The 17,594-nt window shown below is 37.0% G+C and overlaps 1 protein-coding gene across 1 annotated transcript; it reads left to right on the forward strand.

Annotated features, from left to right (window-relative positions):
- The first annotated feature begins 5,108 nt into the window (after positions 1-5,108).
- Positions 5,109-6,652, forward strand: LOC131657014 (DNA damage-repair/toleration protein DRT100-like). Its single transcript, XM_058926536.1, has one exon. The coding sequence runs from the start codon at positions 5,141-5,143 to the stop codon at positions 6,239-6,241; it is 1,101 nt and encodes a 366-aa protein (XP_058782519.1). The 5' UTR covers positions 5,109-5,140; the 3' UTR covers positions 6,242-6,652.
- Positions 6,653-17,594: the final 10,942 nt, after the last annotated feature.

The following is a 17,594-nucleotide window of genomic DNA, read 5'->3' on the forward strand; positions in this document are numbered from 1 at the left end:
AGCAAGGTAGACTCATAAGGCGCAAGGACGATGCGCCTAACGAGACCTTCAAAATTTTTTTCTATAAATAAAAGTTTTTAGTTTTGGGAAAAGGGAGCTCCGGTGGACCGGAGGAGTATATAATTAGGAATTTTTCTTTACTCACCTCCCTATGGGTGTCACCCCCAGCGAAATTCCCTATTTGCCCCTGCTTCGGAGATGCATTTCCGAAGTAATTTTTTTTCCAGATTTTTTTACGTTTCGAAAATGCATTTCCGAAATGCATGAAAATTAAAAAAAAACGTTATTTTTTACAATCAGGTAATATTTCGGAAGTTCATTTTCGAAAATAATTCTGCATATACAATTTTCCCTCCTTCACTATTTCATCATTTTTCTCCCAAACCCTCTCCAAAACTCAATCAATCTCAATCCATTTTTCGTCTCAAAATCAAGTTTCAAACCGTTGATCACGTTAAAGGGAGCATAATAAGCTACAATTTGAGGTAAACATCTCTCATTTCATCCCCTATTTCACTATGTTGATTGAACAAATTTCTGCTGAAAACTGCGATGGTTCGGAAGTACATTTCCGAAATAAGTTACCTAACAAATTTCAGAAATGTACTTCTGAAATAAGCCCTAACAGTAAAAAAAACAGTTTTGGCCAATTTTGTCAATTTTGCTAATTTCGGAAATGCATATGTTAGGTATGGTGCATCCGGACAACATTGTCGATGATGACGTAGTAGTTCCGGAAGTTGTCAACGTCAATTACGATCCGGTTATCGACGTTAAATCTATGATCAATGCGGTTGATGTGCGACAACAATTTACAAATGATCGGAGCTTCGATAGTCGTGAACAATTGCTTGATTGGGTTCGACAAGAAGCTAGTAAACTTGGATTCGGAATTGTTATTTTAAGGTCTGACAATGGAAATAGTAGACAGAAAGCTTTTATCGTTTTGAATTGCGAGCGGGGTGGGAGTTATGTACAAACAAACCGGGTGTTAAAACACGAAGACACGGGATCGAGAAAGTGTGGGTGTCCGTTTAAGTTGCGCGCGACTCGGAGGATTGATGATTTGTGGCGTTTAACCGTAATTTGTGGAATTCATAATCATGCCTTGGATGCCAAGTTACACGGACATCCAATGGCGTATCGTTTGTCCCGCGAAGAGAAGAATGTGATTTCGGATTTAACGATAGTCAAAGTGGCGCCTCGCAACATACTTGCCGATTTGAAGCGTAAAAAACCGGATAGCGTTTCAAATATCAAGCAAGTTTACAATGAACGACACAATCTTAAAGTCTTGAAAATGGGCCCTCGGTCGGAAATGCAACAACTTTTGAAACTATTAGGCGATAACCAATATGTGTCAAGCTTCCGTATGTCCGAGGACAAAGTTACGGTACGTGACATTTTTTTGACTCATCCTAAAAGTATCAAATTGTTCAACACATTTCCAACCGTTCTTGTGATGGATTCGACGTACAAGACCAACAAGTATAGGCTTCCTCTTCTAGAGATTGTCAGTGTGACCTCGACGGACAAGACATATTCGGTCGGGTTTGCTTTTTTGGAGTGTGAAAAAGAAGATAACTTTACATGGGCTTTGGGAATATGCAAGTCTTTGTTGGTTGATCAAAAGGTTATGCCAAATGTCATTGTCACCGACCGGGACCAAGCTTTGATGAATGCGGTTGATACCGTCTTTCCGACATCGACCGCATTACTTTGCTGGTATCACATAACTTGCAATGTGAGAAGTAAGCTCAAACCCGCAGTTGGGACAAAAGATAGGCCGGATGAAAACAATAAAGTTATCAAAGTCGGTGTTGTGGTGGATAGGATTATGGCCGCATGGAGGGAGATTTTAGATGCACACTCCGAAGAGGTATATACCGAGAAATTGGTACACTTTAGGTCTTTGTGCGTTTCCATTAAGACTTTTTGTCATTATGTCGAATCCACCATCCTTGACAAAGTAAAGGAAAAATTGAAAGGTTGCCAAGCTCGAGTACCGTTCTCCATCGCTTAACGACGACGGAGACGTTGAGTTCACACCTTTTGAGATCAAGAACGACGAAGATTTGGCGGTTTTGTGGACAACTTTCGACCGATTTTCTTTGAAGGGTCCGATCGAGTTGGATGCGAAACTTCAAAGATTAGGGGCCGACGTTATCAAAATGTTGACTCATCCTCACCTATCCGTGTTTAACAATATGTAACTTTAATCTTATGTAACGTAATCGATGTAATCTTCAACCGTTAAATAAATCGGATCGTTGTTGTTTGTTATTTTTCTTCTGTCCAGACCTTATTTCGGAAGTACATTTCCGAATTCTTGGTGAATTCGGAGATGCACTTCCGAATTCACCCATTTTCTGAAGAAAAAAATATTATTTCGGATGTACATTTCCGAAATCAGTTTTTCTCATAAAAAAAACACGTTTTCGAAAATATATTTCTGAAACCGGGCGTATTTTGGAGATTTCACCAGGGGTGACCAAGAAAGTAAGGAGGTGGGTAAAGAATTTCTCTATAATTAGAGTAGATTCACTCTAGTCTACAACAGGAGGAAAAAAGGAAGTCTGAAGGCGGAAGAACTTCTCAGGTTACAGGGAAGATACTTTTTCCGAAATAAACTTCTCCAAAAATGTCAATTGTTACGTTAACCATGTGTAAACGTAACTAAATTTTTTATTGTTGGGGTTATATTTAGTCATTATATTCATGTACTAAATAGGTCATGGTGTTCTATGTAAATCTATTTGTGGTGTAATATTAGAGACTCTTTAATCTTAATGATTGTTTTAGCTTTGCAACCTAAAATATATTTTCATGGTGAGACCTTTATGTTATTTTCTTTCATGCATCAAAACAACTATAAAATCCTTATCTACTTAGAATTTTGAAAATTGTTGATCGGTATTTGAAACCACCAATCCATGTGGATACGATGATTATAAAACTTACTTTTATGTCTGTAATAATGATCACGTTGAGTACGCCAATGGTGGCACATTAGTGCTTTCAAGTATGACTATCACTTCTCCATTTCAAATCGGATGAGAGAGTGTGATATCTTTTGCTCCGGTTACGACTTAGTGACTTCGAAACTACTCCGTGTGGTGAGGTCAAATCTATTGGAGTTGATTGCGATGTGATTTTATGGTGACTACGCGATGCCCCCTCGCATGCTCCATTAACTCTTAAAGGAGTGCATTACAAGTTCTTTTCAATTTGGAGTATCTGTCCACCATGGCTTGAGAATTTTGCTGTTATACCAGCTTGTAGACATAATTAAGTAGGTCGGATTCTCCTTGTACTTGTAGTTGTTGAACGTTCAGGAGCATCTCGTGTCCAAGCATCAGCAATTGTGAAAGAGTTTATTACGAAGGTTGGACTTGACAAAACTGTTGCATAGGTTAGAAGAACGATAAGGCTTGAATCATTCCTCAATCAATTCTTGAAGGAATAAGATCTTCTTGCATAGGAGAAAACAGGGAGGTCATGAAGACTTGATCATTCACCACTGTAGGAGGTGGATCTTTTCTAGTTTTGGCGGCTACCGCGACAACTTGACGCTGAGTGGCGAATCTGGTAATCTTTGATATTATCATGGCTTCAAGAGTTCGTTATCTAATTAGTTCGAGGAAGAAATCAATGTTTTGAGAAATGAAGATCGATGATCATCAAGAAGGAGATTGATGATCTAAGAAAACAAGATATATGATATACGTCTTTGGTGAAAAGACGGTAATTGACATTGAAAAATGGTGGGAATCAATAGGAGTTTCTCACAGACGGACCACTATTTTGTTCGGGAACCAAAAATGAGTTGTTGAGTGGTGGAATGAGGTATTGGAACGGTGAAGCAAGCTTCTGTAATGAAGTATAATGAATGTACCTACAAGATTAACACTTCAACGTCCAAGTAAGTTATTGAGTGAAAAGTAGTACGAGAGTCAGAGTGAGTTTAATACTTAAAATGACACAAACTGATCTTTATATAGTATAGACTATTAGAACCATCCACGTGTAATTTGACATCTTATGCATATGGTCGATCGTTAATATTCCTAACAAACACGTTTTGATAACACTCATGAAGTGAATCAGGAAGTGCTGCAACTGTTTGTGTATCTTTGATGTATGTGATGGCTTTGCGTCGTTTGTGCTTGTTCTTTCACTCCAAGGGAGACTCCTTGTTATACTGCTACTCTTATGACATGTCTTCTTTAAGAGATGACCCTTCCTCTCCACTCATAATAGACTAGGTGTGATCCTCGTCGCCGTAGTCATTAAGCATAACGCCTTCAGCTGATTCTGGTAACGTTCATGGGACTTTTGGATTATCATAATCGTTATGTCGATTAGCATCCTGATCATCCGATCTGGGGAGTCCTTGTGATTCACCGACTATGCTATTTGTCTTTTCGAGCAAGAATATCTCTATACCCGACTTAATGCCTCGGCCGTATACAGGATGTCAGCTTCTCAAATAATACAATATGCTTTCTATATATGATGATAACATCATCTCTAGAATTTTTAGATTGTCCAGTTAAATATCAACTTTGAAAAATATAATAAAAGATTTGGTCATGTGTCCTCGATAGAGATGGGAAGAGATTAAAATTGACCGGTTTGATATAATTTCTCTTTTGAACACTTCTTTTGTAAAATTTGCATACCGCTCATAAGAATGCTCCTTTATTTTTCTTTAATTCGGATCAAAACTACAACTTTTAAAATATTAGTTGGTGATTCGAGCTTTAATATACATTCTTTGATGAAGTTGAATTTCTCATACTTGTAAAGTCATGAACCATGAATTCCTACTATTAGAGTAAGTTGTCTCCACTCTCCATGTCAGTGAATGCTTTGGTGAGTTAAAAAACCTAAGGATATTTATACACGTGAATATTATCATAGGGACAAATTGGACATTCACTCAATTCATACCAAAAAAAATAGCTGACCCATCATGTCAAGCACCGGCATTATCACGTGGTTAATTGCAGTAAAACACAGAGCTACACATAGGCACAGTGTAATAATACTTCCACACAAAGGGTATTTTCGTCACTCAACACATCTATATAACCCATGCAAACTAAACTGAACCAATAAACAACACTCCTTAAACCCCATGGCTTCTTCATTCATAATCACCGTAACCGTTTTCATCACCACCGTCATAATCGCCGCGAACGGTTGTTCTCCGTCAGACAGAATAGCACTCTTATCCTTCAAAGCCGCACTTACGGAGCCTAACCACGGCATCTTCAACTCATGGACCGGCGAAAACTGTTGCGTCAACTGGTACGGCGTCAGCTGCGACTCCACCACCGGCCGTGTCACTGACATCAACCTCCGTGGCGAGTCAGAGGATCCAATCTTATCCGGACGTCCAGGCTACATGACCGGAAAAATCTCACCGGAGATCTGCAAGATCGACCGCCTCACCACTCTCGTCGTCGCCGACTGGAAAGCGATCACCGGAGAGATTCCTCAATGTGTAACCTCCCTCTCGAACCTCCGAATCCTTGACGTAATCGGAAACAAACTCACCGGAAAAATTCCTTCCAATATCGGAAACTTACAACGCCTCACCGTTCTTAACCTCGCCGAAAACTCAATCTCCGGCGAGATTCCACCGTCAATCGTCGATCTCGCTTCTCTAAAACACCTAGAATTAAGCAACAACGCTCTCACCGGAACAATTCCCGCTAACTTTGGAAAACTCGGAATGCTAAGCCGCGCGTTGCTGAACCGGAACCAACTCACCGGTTCAATTCCGGTTTCCATTTCAAAAATCTACCGGCTCGCTGATTTGGATTTGTCTATGAACCGGTTAACCGGTTCGATTCCTGCTGAACTCGGCAAAATGCCGGTTCTATCAACTTTAAATTTGGATAGTAACTCACTCTCGGGTCAAATACCTTCCACCTTGTTAAGTAATTCGGGTTTGGGTATAGTGAATTTAAGTCATAACGGGTTTTCGGGTAGTATACCCGATGTTTTTTGCCCAAAGTCTTATTTCATGGTTTTGGATATGTCGTTTAATAATTTGAACGGGCGGGTACCCGGTTCGTTAACGTCGTCGAAGTATATCGGGCATTTGGATCTTAGCCATAACCATTTGTGTGGACCTATACCATTGGGTTTGGGTTCAACTTTTGATCATCTTGAAGCGTCGTCGTTTAATAACAATGATTGTTTGTGTGGGAACCCGTTGAAGACTTGTTAATAATGTGGGGTGTGGATTGAACCAAGACCCGAAATAAGTGAATTACCCGATTCGTAATGATATACTACAATTCTATATGCTATGAAGTTAATGAAAATGAAGTGTGAATTATTTTTTATATGTAATAGTTTTGGGTTTATGAAGTAATGTAATATGATACTATTGTAGTGGTAAAGTTGAAAGGAGTTTATGCATTTGAATGCACGTGCATAGCATCATATTGAGAGAGAGCTTTAAAGGAAAAAATTGTATGTTTTGTGTAGAGGCTAAATTTGATCTACATGAATGTTTGTGTTATGCATGTGAGCTTTCTATTCTAATGTAATACAAGATTTGGATAGTGATCCCATTATTACTCTACACATCAATTCAAAGTGTATGGTTTAAATATATTATCACTTCATGCTTGAATGTTTTAAATCTTATAAATTTTTGGTTAAGAAATGTGTTAGGTCAAAACTCAATCTTACTAATATGGTATGGTTTAATTCTAGCACTTTAACTATGTGTTGCATGATGTGAGTTGAGTTTAATTAGCCCTTTAACTATGTGTTGCATGATGTGAGTTGAGTTTCTCAATTCATTCATTCATGTTTAGGATTGGACATTTGAAGCTATATTTAAACTATATATTGTTTGATGTGAGTTTGTTACCAAATCATTCAAATTCAAAATTTGACACATTCATATTCAGGATGGACACATTCATAGTCAAGGGACTGGACACTCCAAACATGAAAATAAATGATGGATGGTTCAATAAAAACTAAATAAAAACTAAATAGCAAATTTCTAATCAAATTCCGATATTATATTAAATAATGTGGTTGAACATAATTCAATTTTATGTAACTGGCTGGTTTGTAGATTAAGAAACTACAAATCGAAAATCTTAACATATGCACATGCAAGAAGATTGGGGACATATATTAAGACATTGTCACATTGATTAACATATGAGTGCCTTCACTTATATATTTCTTAAAATATATATTTTCATCTAATCTAAAACTTCTTCATCTATTCTAAAACTTCATCTAAACTAAACTTCTCACTTGCACTAAATACTCCAATAACTTTACATGCGCACATTCTGTGTTCCGTTACAGTTTCCACCATTGAATGAGGGGACCGGACCGGTATAAATACACCACCTTTTGAGTCAAATTTTCACAAAGACTAGAAAGGGTGAATTATGTTTTTCCATTTTGGATCCACTCAAAATCAGAATAAAGAATAGTGAAATCAAGAGAACAATAATACATGCCACCTACCACTTGAAGAAAACACATGACACTGTCATAAGCATTAACTCTGAGCCAGGTCTTTATGCGCTTGCTATTCAAATCTACATAAGCAAAATAAAAGATGAAATAAATGCATATCTGAGAAGTCATAAGAAATAAAGGAGAGATGCACTATCACCTCCTAACAATGCATATGCCTTTCTTTACTCTCCCAAACATGTACCATAAATATGGTCCAATCGTTTCCTAGCAAAAATAAGGACATGGACCCTTTCACTTCTCTGGCACCCTCTTTTTCGGTGGTCCACTCTCCCATGTGGAGCTATGCAGGAGCCACTAAGAATTTATTTGCGATTCTGTGCATTCAATTGTACAACAACCCTCAAATGGAGAGGATTCATGCAGACAAACGGTGAATTTTGTGGTAAAAAGTTGTGGAAATATTTTATGAGTTGAGGTACTCTTTGAGTTGATAGACTCTTTAAAATAAATACAAAATTAACAAGTTGATTTCCATCATTGATTAACAATATTTTAATTTGCGCATATTTCAGATATTTCAAATGTACTAATTGATAACTCTACTGATACGAGGCCAGTCAAAGTGTAATTATTTATCCGAGTATGAATCGTATGAAAAGTCTACCCTTTATGCTTGATGATTGCCAATTTGTTTAAGGCTCACTCCACTATTAAGGAAACGATATTCAAGATGGTTTATAGCGTATACTCATGTTATCAGTTGAGATTGACATGTCCATGTGATGGTGTGAACATTTCAACGAAGAATGTAAGATGATGTCATTTTTTCTCTATGCTAACGCACTGTCTAACAATCTTAAGCCAAATTAATTGAATTCTTGTGCATAATGTAAGTGAAGCGGGGCTCATATGTACATTTGACATAATCGACGAGACTAAAGAGATTGCCCACATTGACAAATTCGCAGGAAATCAAAGGGCTGTTAGACGATTCAATTCTAAGGCGAACTTAAGAGAAATGAAGGAAGGTGATCTCGTGCTCAAAAAAGTGGTCGCACCTACGCGAATTGGAAAGTTGCTTCCTAAATGGGAAGGCCAGTACAGGGTGCATTATAAATAGCCATATGATGCGTACAATCTCAAAGAACCGGATGAACGTCTCGTCCTTAGAACCTTGAACTTAGTGAATCTTATATGTTACTGTATTTGATTGTGTTGTTTTTACTATTAAACAAGGTGACGACATTTATTCCGTCAATGTATGAATTATTAAGACTTGGTTTTATGAATAAAAAAGGTATGGTGACACTCCTTTTTCTTGTAGGGGCATGAGTTTTAGTGAGGCACCCTTTTTTTACTTCCGGTGCCATGAACTCATTATATGTTGTCTGTATTGTTGGACCTTACAAATTGATTCTTATCGCCTTATTAGGAAACATTTATAGACCCTTACAATGGAATCCTTGCCACCTTTTCAAGAAATATTGATATACCCATACAAAAGGTATTTCCACCTTATTTTGAAGTACATTAAACCATTATAAGGAATCCTTGCCGCCTTATTAGGAAATAATGTTGGACCTTAATAACGGATCCTTGTCACCTAAACATGCTACTCATCTAACCCTAAGCAAGGGGGTCATCTCCACTTAAGTATGTGACACAACCTAATCCCTAATGAGGAACGTGCCCCATGACTAAGCCTTAATATTATGAATAATAGAAAAGCCGCATTGATAATAATGTCATAAACAAACTGCCAAAAGGCACTAATATTCTTATTAAATAAAAACTCAAGGGACGTGGTTACAAAAGTCCTACAAAGGGAAAAAAATACAAATATTAAAAAAATGTGATTATAAGATCAAAATAAGGAGGAAGTTTAGAGATTGAGTGAGGAATACACAGTTGGTTCACCCTTTTTGTTACCAGAAATAACCTTCTAAGAAATGACATTATCTTCCTCAGTAGGGAGGACCACTTCATTGATAGTGGGGGTCGCCTCTTGATTAAGCTCGTCCTTCTTATCCACTAGCTGACAATTCTTTACGACTTTGAACAAGTCAAGCTCACCCAAGTCTAGGCCAGGATAGAGGAATGCCACCTGTGCTTTGGCCCTCTAAAAGAACTTGTCACCAACCTCGAACACCACATCCTTACATTATGAAAGATCATCGTCTAGTCTCTTCTTGAGAAGGGTTTATGCCTTGAGAGAATTCTTTGAATATTTAAGCTTGCTTTCTACTTGGGCGAGCTTTTCTATAATTTTCTTGGAATCTTCGTCTTTCTTCTTCTGAGATTCATTCCTTTCATTCAAAGAACATGTTGAAACTGCTCAATTGGTATTATCTTTATTTTGATATTTTATTCAATATGAATTATCTATAATTTGATTCATTGATATTTGTAATTTGTGTGTAATTCATATTATTCATTTCTTTGATTATAGATGTACCTTAAGTTACTCTCTCATTCAATAAATTAGATTTGAACCCATGTCAATGTATTTTTAAGCTTGAGCAATTTGATCAAAATCAATATCTTATGGTTGTATCTTGAACCACACGTTAGAAAATATAAAACAAAGCTTTTTAAAGCTTGGTTCGAAAAAAGAACATGGAAGATTTGAATCAAACATAAACTTGAAATTTGGATTTTGCCCCTGACTATTTCATTCGAATCAAAGATATGTGTGATTCGAATCACAAAATTCCTTGAATCAAATCATAAGGTTTTTTATTCAAATCATAACAATAAAATATTTTCCAAAACCAACTATGACTCAAATCATGATTTTTCTTAAATCGAATCATGAACACAAACCATGAATCAAATCAACATGGCAACCTCCTCATTTTACTATGTTGATTCAAGTCATTATTTTAGTTGATTCAAATCATAGCCTTGTGATTTAAGTCGAATCATTTGTTCTTTTCCTCATCCTTTTTGTGCCTAACCTCTAGCACCTATATAAATCCTTTCTGTGTCATTTTTCATAGAGATTGTCATTTTTCTAGAGAGAGATCTAGTAATATAAAATCCATATTTTCACAAATCTTGAGAAAAACTCATGAGAGTTTCTCTTTTCACAAACATTCTTTCTATATGATTCAACCTGTTGAAAAACTTCATAGAATATTGATATTGTGAAATCTAAGATGTGGTGTGAGATTCTTTAGATAAATTTCATCATATTCAACCTTGAACCACGAAACCACTGTTGTGGTGCTCCACTCTAAAGATTGAATTTGAGTGGTAAATCCAAGGTGCATTAGAGAAGCTAATTTTTTGTGAAGTTTTTGTTGTGTGTATCCAGAAGAAGAATCACTTTCTGTCTATGATATATGAGAATTGACATCCTGCAAGAGAAGAGTTTCTCTATACTCTATTGAAGAGTTCGGTACAACTAAGTAAAGGTTGTTGCAGAACGAAGTTGGGAGTTATTCAATCATTCTTGTGTAGAACAAAAGCCCATACAAGGAACCAGTAAGGTTGGCTAAAGGTTACTATAGAACAGAAGCTCGGAGAAATATTTTTGTATCTAGCAAGATTGTTAGATAAAGATCAGTGAAGATTTAGTATGTTTGCAGTTTCAGTGTTCTGCTACAACAGCGGGGAAAATCAAGTTAGGTTTTTATTGGATAAATCCATTGGCTTATAGCATTCAACATTATTGATTATCCGATGTTCCACAAATACTTTTGTATATTAAATTTACAAATAGTGGAAGACCCGACAATTTTCAATGGTGAAACCATTTAAGAATGGATTAAACTATAACGAGGACGAATGAGCTGAACCATTGCAAATCTAGTGTAAATTTTTCTTCTACTTACCTCTTTTAAATTTTTTCATAGTTAATTATTTTTTCCTTTCAAATATCATGATATCTAGATATTTATCTTGCTTATAATGATTTATTGTATAAGTTTAGCTTCATGATGGACCTAGTTCAATGATTATTCTATATTTCGAATATGATTGTGTAGACTTTTATCTTTAGATTGAACAACCATTTGATCTGAATCAATTTAAACTTAGTGTGAAAATTGAGTTATGATAGTTGTTGTATTTCTTGTCAAAACAATTTCATCTATATCAATTATCTTAATTTTTAATTGTCTCCCGTAATTGTATTTCACATTGAAACGTATATTTTCAAAACCACCCACTATATTTTGCTTTCGTCTTCTATCTACGTATCATTTTATTAAATTTTGATTTTGTAAAAAAAATGTTTTTGAAAGTGGTTTAAGGGAAACAATATTCAATATCTCTTCTAGGCCATTCAATCCCCATATTCTCCACCAACAATTGGTATCAGAGTTTGTTTTTTTTTTGTCACGCCATACGTCCTCAAAAGTTGAGGATATTGGTAGAATAATATGAAGGGTGTGTTAAATAGAATTATCACATTTTAAGTGGATTCAGTATGTTTCAAAGTCATCATGTTTCTTATCTAAATGAAATAGATTTACTTGAAGCAATTTAATCTTATTATCTTAACACTCTTATAATCGTAAGTTAGAATTTCAAAAATGACTATATCGAACACATATAATGCTGACAAAGTTGAGTTATATGGTAATCGAAAACCTAGCCATATAGCTTGAAGACTCTTGTTACATCATGATTATTTGTAAAGCTGGCTTATGTAATCATGTAACTGTTAGAACAAGATTTGTTCTGATCAATATTCTTAGTTTTGATGATAACAAGGATATGAATTTTGTGTGAGATAATGTGGTACTCTAATACATTGTAATTTCCCTTTCAGGAAATATATAAAGAGTATGCACAAATCAGCGCTCAGAAGCTTTGTCTCAGAAGGTTCAGCATGCAACATCAGAACATGGTCTGGCAAGACATCAGAAGATGGTCAAGGCAGAATCAGAACATGGGTCTATGGAAGCATCAGAAGAACTTGAGGTCAGAAGCAGAAGCACTGAAGTTCTCATGGTATCACGCTCAGAAGCACTTCAAGGTCAGAAGACAAGAAGATGCTATGCACCAAGCTGTTTGACTCTGATGATATTCAAACGTTGTATACACAAACGTCAGATCAGAAGAAAGTACAGGTGGCAGGCTACGCTGACTGACAAAAGGAACGTTGGAAGCTATTAAAGGCAACGTCAGTAGACACAGCGTGAACAAGGTTCGAGGTAGTTGACAAAAGCGTGAAACATTAAATGCAATGCTGTACGGAATACGCAAAGCATTAAATGCTCCCAACGGTCATCTTCTCAAGTGCCTATAAATATGAAGTTCTGATGAGAAGCAAGGTTACCAATTCTTGACCGAATCTGCTGATAATTAACTTGCTGAAACGCTGTTCAAATAAAAGCTCAGAAACTTCATCTTCATCAAAGCTCACTACATTGCTGTTGTAATATATTAGTGAGATTAACCTTAAACTTTAAGAGAAATATCACTGTTGTGATTATAGCTTTTCAGAAGCATTGTAATACTCTTGAAATTGATTACATTAATTTGTAAGTAACTAGAGTGATCAAGTGTTGATCAGGATACTCTAGGAAGTCTTAGCTTGTGTCTAAGCAGTTGTAATTAGAGTGATCACGTGGTGGTCAGGATACTCTAAGAAAGTCTTAGCTTGTGTCTAAGCATTTGTTCCTAGAGTGATCAGGTTGTGATCAGGATACTCTAGAAGACTTAGTCGTGGGCTAAGTGGAAAACCATTGTAATCTGTTGCGATTAGTGGATTAAATCCTCAGGTGAGGTAAATCACTCCGTGGGGGTGGACTGGAGTAGTTTAGTTAACAACGAACCAGGATAAAAATAACTGTGCAAATTGCTTTTATCGTTCAAGTTTTTAGACTACACTTATTCAAACCCCCCCTTTCTAAGTGTTTTTCTATCCTTCAATTGGCATCAGAGCGCCGGTTCTAAGGTGCAAGCACTTAACCGTGTTTAGAAAAGATTAAGGAAGAGAAAAACATTAAGTCAAGATGGTTGAGCTTCCACCACCTTCATCTACATCTACACCTGGCTCAGCTGAGCAATACAATGGTAATGGTAACAATGGTTACACTAGACCACCAATATTCGATGGTGAAAACTTTGAATATTGGAAAGATAAATTGGAAAGTTACTTTCTTGGTCTGGATGCTGATCTATGGGATCTTCTGTTGGATGGTTACAAACATCTTGTTAAAGCTACTGGTGTAAGGCTCACGAGAAGCGAAATGACTGATGATCAAAAGGAAGATTTCAAAAATCATCACAAATGCAGGACTGTTTTGCTGAATGCTATCTCTCATGTTGAGTATGAGAAGATATCTAACAGGGAAACGGCCCATGACATATATGAGTCCTTGAAAATGACTCATGAAGGAAATGCTCAAGTCAAGGAGACTAAAGCTCTTGCTCTAATCCTGAAATATGAAGCCTTCAAGATGGAGGATGATGAAGACATTGAGAAGATGTTTTCAAGATTTCAAACTCTGACTGCTGGATTAAGAGTTCTGGATAAAGGCTACACCAAGGCTGATCATGTAAAAAAGATTATCAGAAGCTTACCCAGAAGATGGGGTCCAATGGTGACTGCTTTCAAGATTGCCAAGAATCTGAATGAAGTTTCGTTGGAAGAGCTTATCAGTGCCTTGAGAAGCCATGAAATAGAGCTGGATGCAAACGAGCCTCAGAAGAAAGGTAAGTCTATTGCATTAAAATCTAATGTAAAAATGCACTAACGCTTTTCAGGCTAGAGAAGAAGATCCTGAAGAATCAGAATCTGAAGAAGAAGATGAACTGTCCATGATCTCCAGAAGGGTAAACCAACTCTGGAAGAGCAAGCAAAGGAAGTTCAGAGGCTTCAGAAGTTCAAAGAGATTTGAACGAGGAGAATCTTCTGGTGACAGAAGATCTGACAAGAAGAAGGCTGTCTGCTATGAGTGCAATGAGCCTGGACATTACAAGAACGACTGTCCAAAACTTCAGAAGGAGAATCCCAAGAAGAAGTTTCATAAGAAGAAAGGTCTTATGGAAACATGGGATGATTCTGAATCAGAATCAGAATCAGAATCAGACTCTGAAGGAGAGCAGGCCAACTTCGCGCTGATGGCTACAGAAGATGATGGATCAGAATCTACATCAGAATCAGATTCTGAAGAGGTATTTTCTGAACTATCTAGAGAAGAGTTAGTTTCCAGTTTAACAGAACTTCTGGAACTCAAGGCTCATCTTAGTATCAAATACAAAAAGCTGAAAAAGCAGTTTGAATTTGAAACTAAGAAGCTGGAATTGGAAAATTCTGAACTGAAGGAAAAAGTTTTAAATCTATCCAAAGATAGTGGATCTCCTTATGAAACAGAAAAATCCATTCCTAGCATGAATCATATTCTGAAAGAATATGACTCGAGCTTCAGAAAGTTCTTATCTAGAAGTATTGGCAGAAGTCATCTTGCTTCTATGATATATGGTGTTTCTGGAAACAGAAGGTTTGGTTTTGGCTATGAGGGTGATACCTCACATAAATTTGAACCTGTTGATGATCTGAAGATCACATACAAGCCATTGTATGATCAGTTCAAATATGGCCATGCTCATGATATTAGGCTCACTTCACATGCACAGAAGTTTAACACTGTTCACACCAAGAAGCATGTGACACATCCTAAGAAATATCATGCTGACAAACCTAAAGAATATCATGCTGTTCCTCCTGTTAAATATTTTGCTAAACCCAAGTTCAATCAGAACTTGAGGAGAACTAACAAGAAAGGACCCAAGAAACTGTGGGTACCTAAGGAGAAGATAATTTCTGTTGCAGATATCCTTGGCGGCAAAGAGGACAAAAAGCAAAATGTCATGGTACCTGGACTCTGGGTGCTCGCGACACATGACGGGAAGAAGGTCTACATTCCAAGACCTGGTGCTTAAACCAGGTGGAGAAGTCAAGTTTGGAGGAGATCAGAAGGGCAAAATCATTGGCTCTGGAACCATAAGTCTTGGTAACTCTCCTTCCATAACTAATGTACTTCTTGTAGAAGGATTGACGCATAACTTATTGTCCATAAGTCAATTAAGTGACAATGGTTATGATATAATCTTCAATCAAAAGTCTTGCAAGGCTGTAAGTCAGAAGGATGGCTCAAGCCTATTTACAGGCAAGAGAAGGAACAACATTTATAAGATTGATCTTTCTGATCTTGAGAAGCAGAAGGTGACTTGTCTTATGTCTGTTTCTGAGGAGCAATGGGTCTGGCACAAAAGATTAGGTCATGCTAGTTTGAGAAAGATTTCTCAGATTAACAAACTAAATCTGGTCAGAGGACTCCCTAATATGAAATTCAAATCAGATGCTCTTTGTGAAGCATGTCAGAAGGGCAAGTTCTCCAGACCTGCATTCAAGTCTAAGAATGTTGTTTCTACCTCAAGGCCGTTAGAACTCTTGCACATTGATCTGTTTGGCCCAGTCAAAACAGCATCTGTCAGAGGGAAGAAATATGGATTAGTCATCGTTGATGATTATAGCCGCTGGACATGGGTAAAGTTCTTGAAACACAAGGATGAGTCTCATTCAGTGTTCTTTGAATTCTGCACTCAGATCCAATCTGAGAAAGAGTGCAAAATCATAAAGGTTAGAAGTGATCATGGTGGCGAATTTGAGAACAGATTCTTTGAGGAGTTCTTCAAAGAAAATGGTATTGCCCATGATTTCTCTTGTCCTAGAACTCCACAGCAAAATGGAGTTGTAGAGCGAAAGAATAGGACTCTACAAGAAATGGCCAGAACCATGATCAATGAAACCAATATGGCTAAGCATTTCTGGGCAGAAGCAATAAACACTGCGTGTTATATTCAGAATAGAATCTCTATCAGACCTATTCTAAATAAGACTCCTTATGAATTGTGGAAGAACATAAAGCCCAACATTTCATATTTCCATCCTTTTGGATGTGTATGTTTTATTCTGAATACTAAAGATCATCTTGGTAAGTTTGATTCTAAAGCACAAAAGTGTTTCCTTCTTGGATATTTTGAACGCTCTAAAGGCTACAGAGTATACAATACTGAAACATTGATTGTAGAAGAATCAATCAATATCAGGTTTGATGATAAGCTTGGTCTTGAAAAACCAAAGCAGTTTGAGAATTTTGCAGATTTTGATATTGATATATCAGAAGCAGTAGAGCCAAGAAGCAAAGCTGCAAAAGCTGATAGTCTCAGAAGCAATGGATCAGAAGATCAAGTTGCTGCATCTTTAGAGAATCTCAGGATTTCTGAAGAGCCAACTGTCAGAAGATCACCTAGACTTGCTTCAGCTCATTCAGAAGATGTGATTCTTGGGAAGAAAGATGATCCTATCAGAACAAGATCATTCCTAAAGAATGACAATCAGAAGCAGTGATCAGAATCAGAAGGCGTAAAGTCTATTCAGGAAAATTACAGCTGTCATCTATTTTCGGATGGTGAACGCGTGTCTGCACGGTTAGTAAAAAGCGTGCAGTTGAAAAGACGCCTATCTAGGTAACTGTGTTAAATCATTTCATTTACCTTGTTCTCTCTCCTAATGTCATTTCTCATTAAATGCATAATGATTTCTTTATTTTCAAATCTTTTAAATAACCCACTTCACCTTCATTCTTTCTTTCTCTCTCTCTCTCTCTCTCTCTCTCTCTCTCTCTCTCTCTCTCTCTCTCTCTCTCTCTCTCTCTCTCTCTCTCTCTCTCTCTCTCTCTCTCTCTCTCTCTCTTTTGTGCATCCCTTTCGTTGCATCTGTTTTTCAAACCCTAGTTTTTGATTTGATCTCAAAGCATAATCATCATGAACTCATCTTCATGTTCATCAAATTCAAAAGAAAGACTCACTTCTACACAGATCCTTCTACGCAAATATGAGTATGCTCCATTGAAAACATGCTTAATACCCACGGAAGAACTGGAAGTTCTATGTGAATCTGCTGTGGACATCAACAACCTAAAAGCAAATGGCTTTAAGTGTGATGCAAGAATCTTTGAGCAAGGATGATCTAAATATCTTGATAGATTGGTTGGTCCAATTTATCCTGAACTTGTGAAGGATTTCTGGGTACATGCAACGGTTACTCCAACTGCCATCATTTCATTCGTGCTAGGGCATGAAGTGGTTATCACTGAAAAGCT

This window comes from Vicia villosa, linkage group LG3 (genome assembly GCF_029867415.1).
Source record: "Vicia villosa cultivar HV-30 ecotype Madison, WI linkage group LG3, Vvil1.0, whole genome shotgun sequence".
Lineage (NCBI taxonomy): Eukaryota > Viridiplantae > Streptophyta > Magnoliopsida > Fabales > Fabaceae > Vicia > Vicia villosa.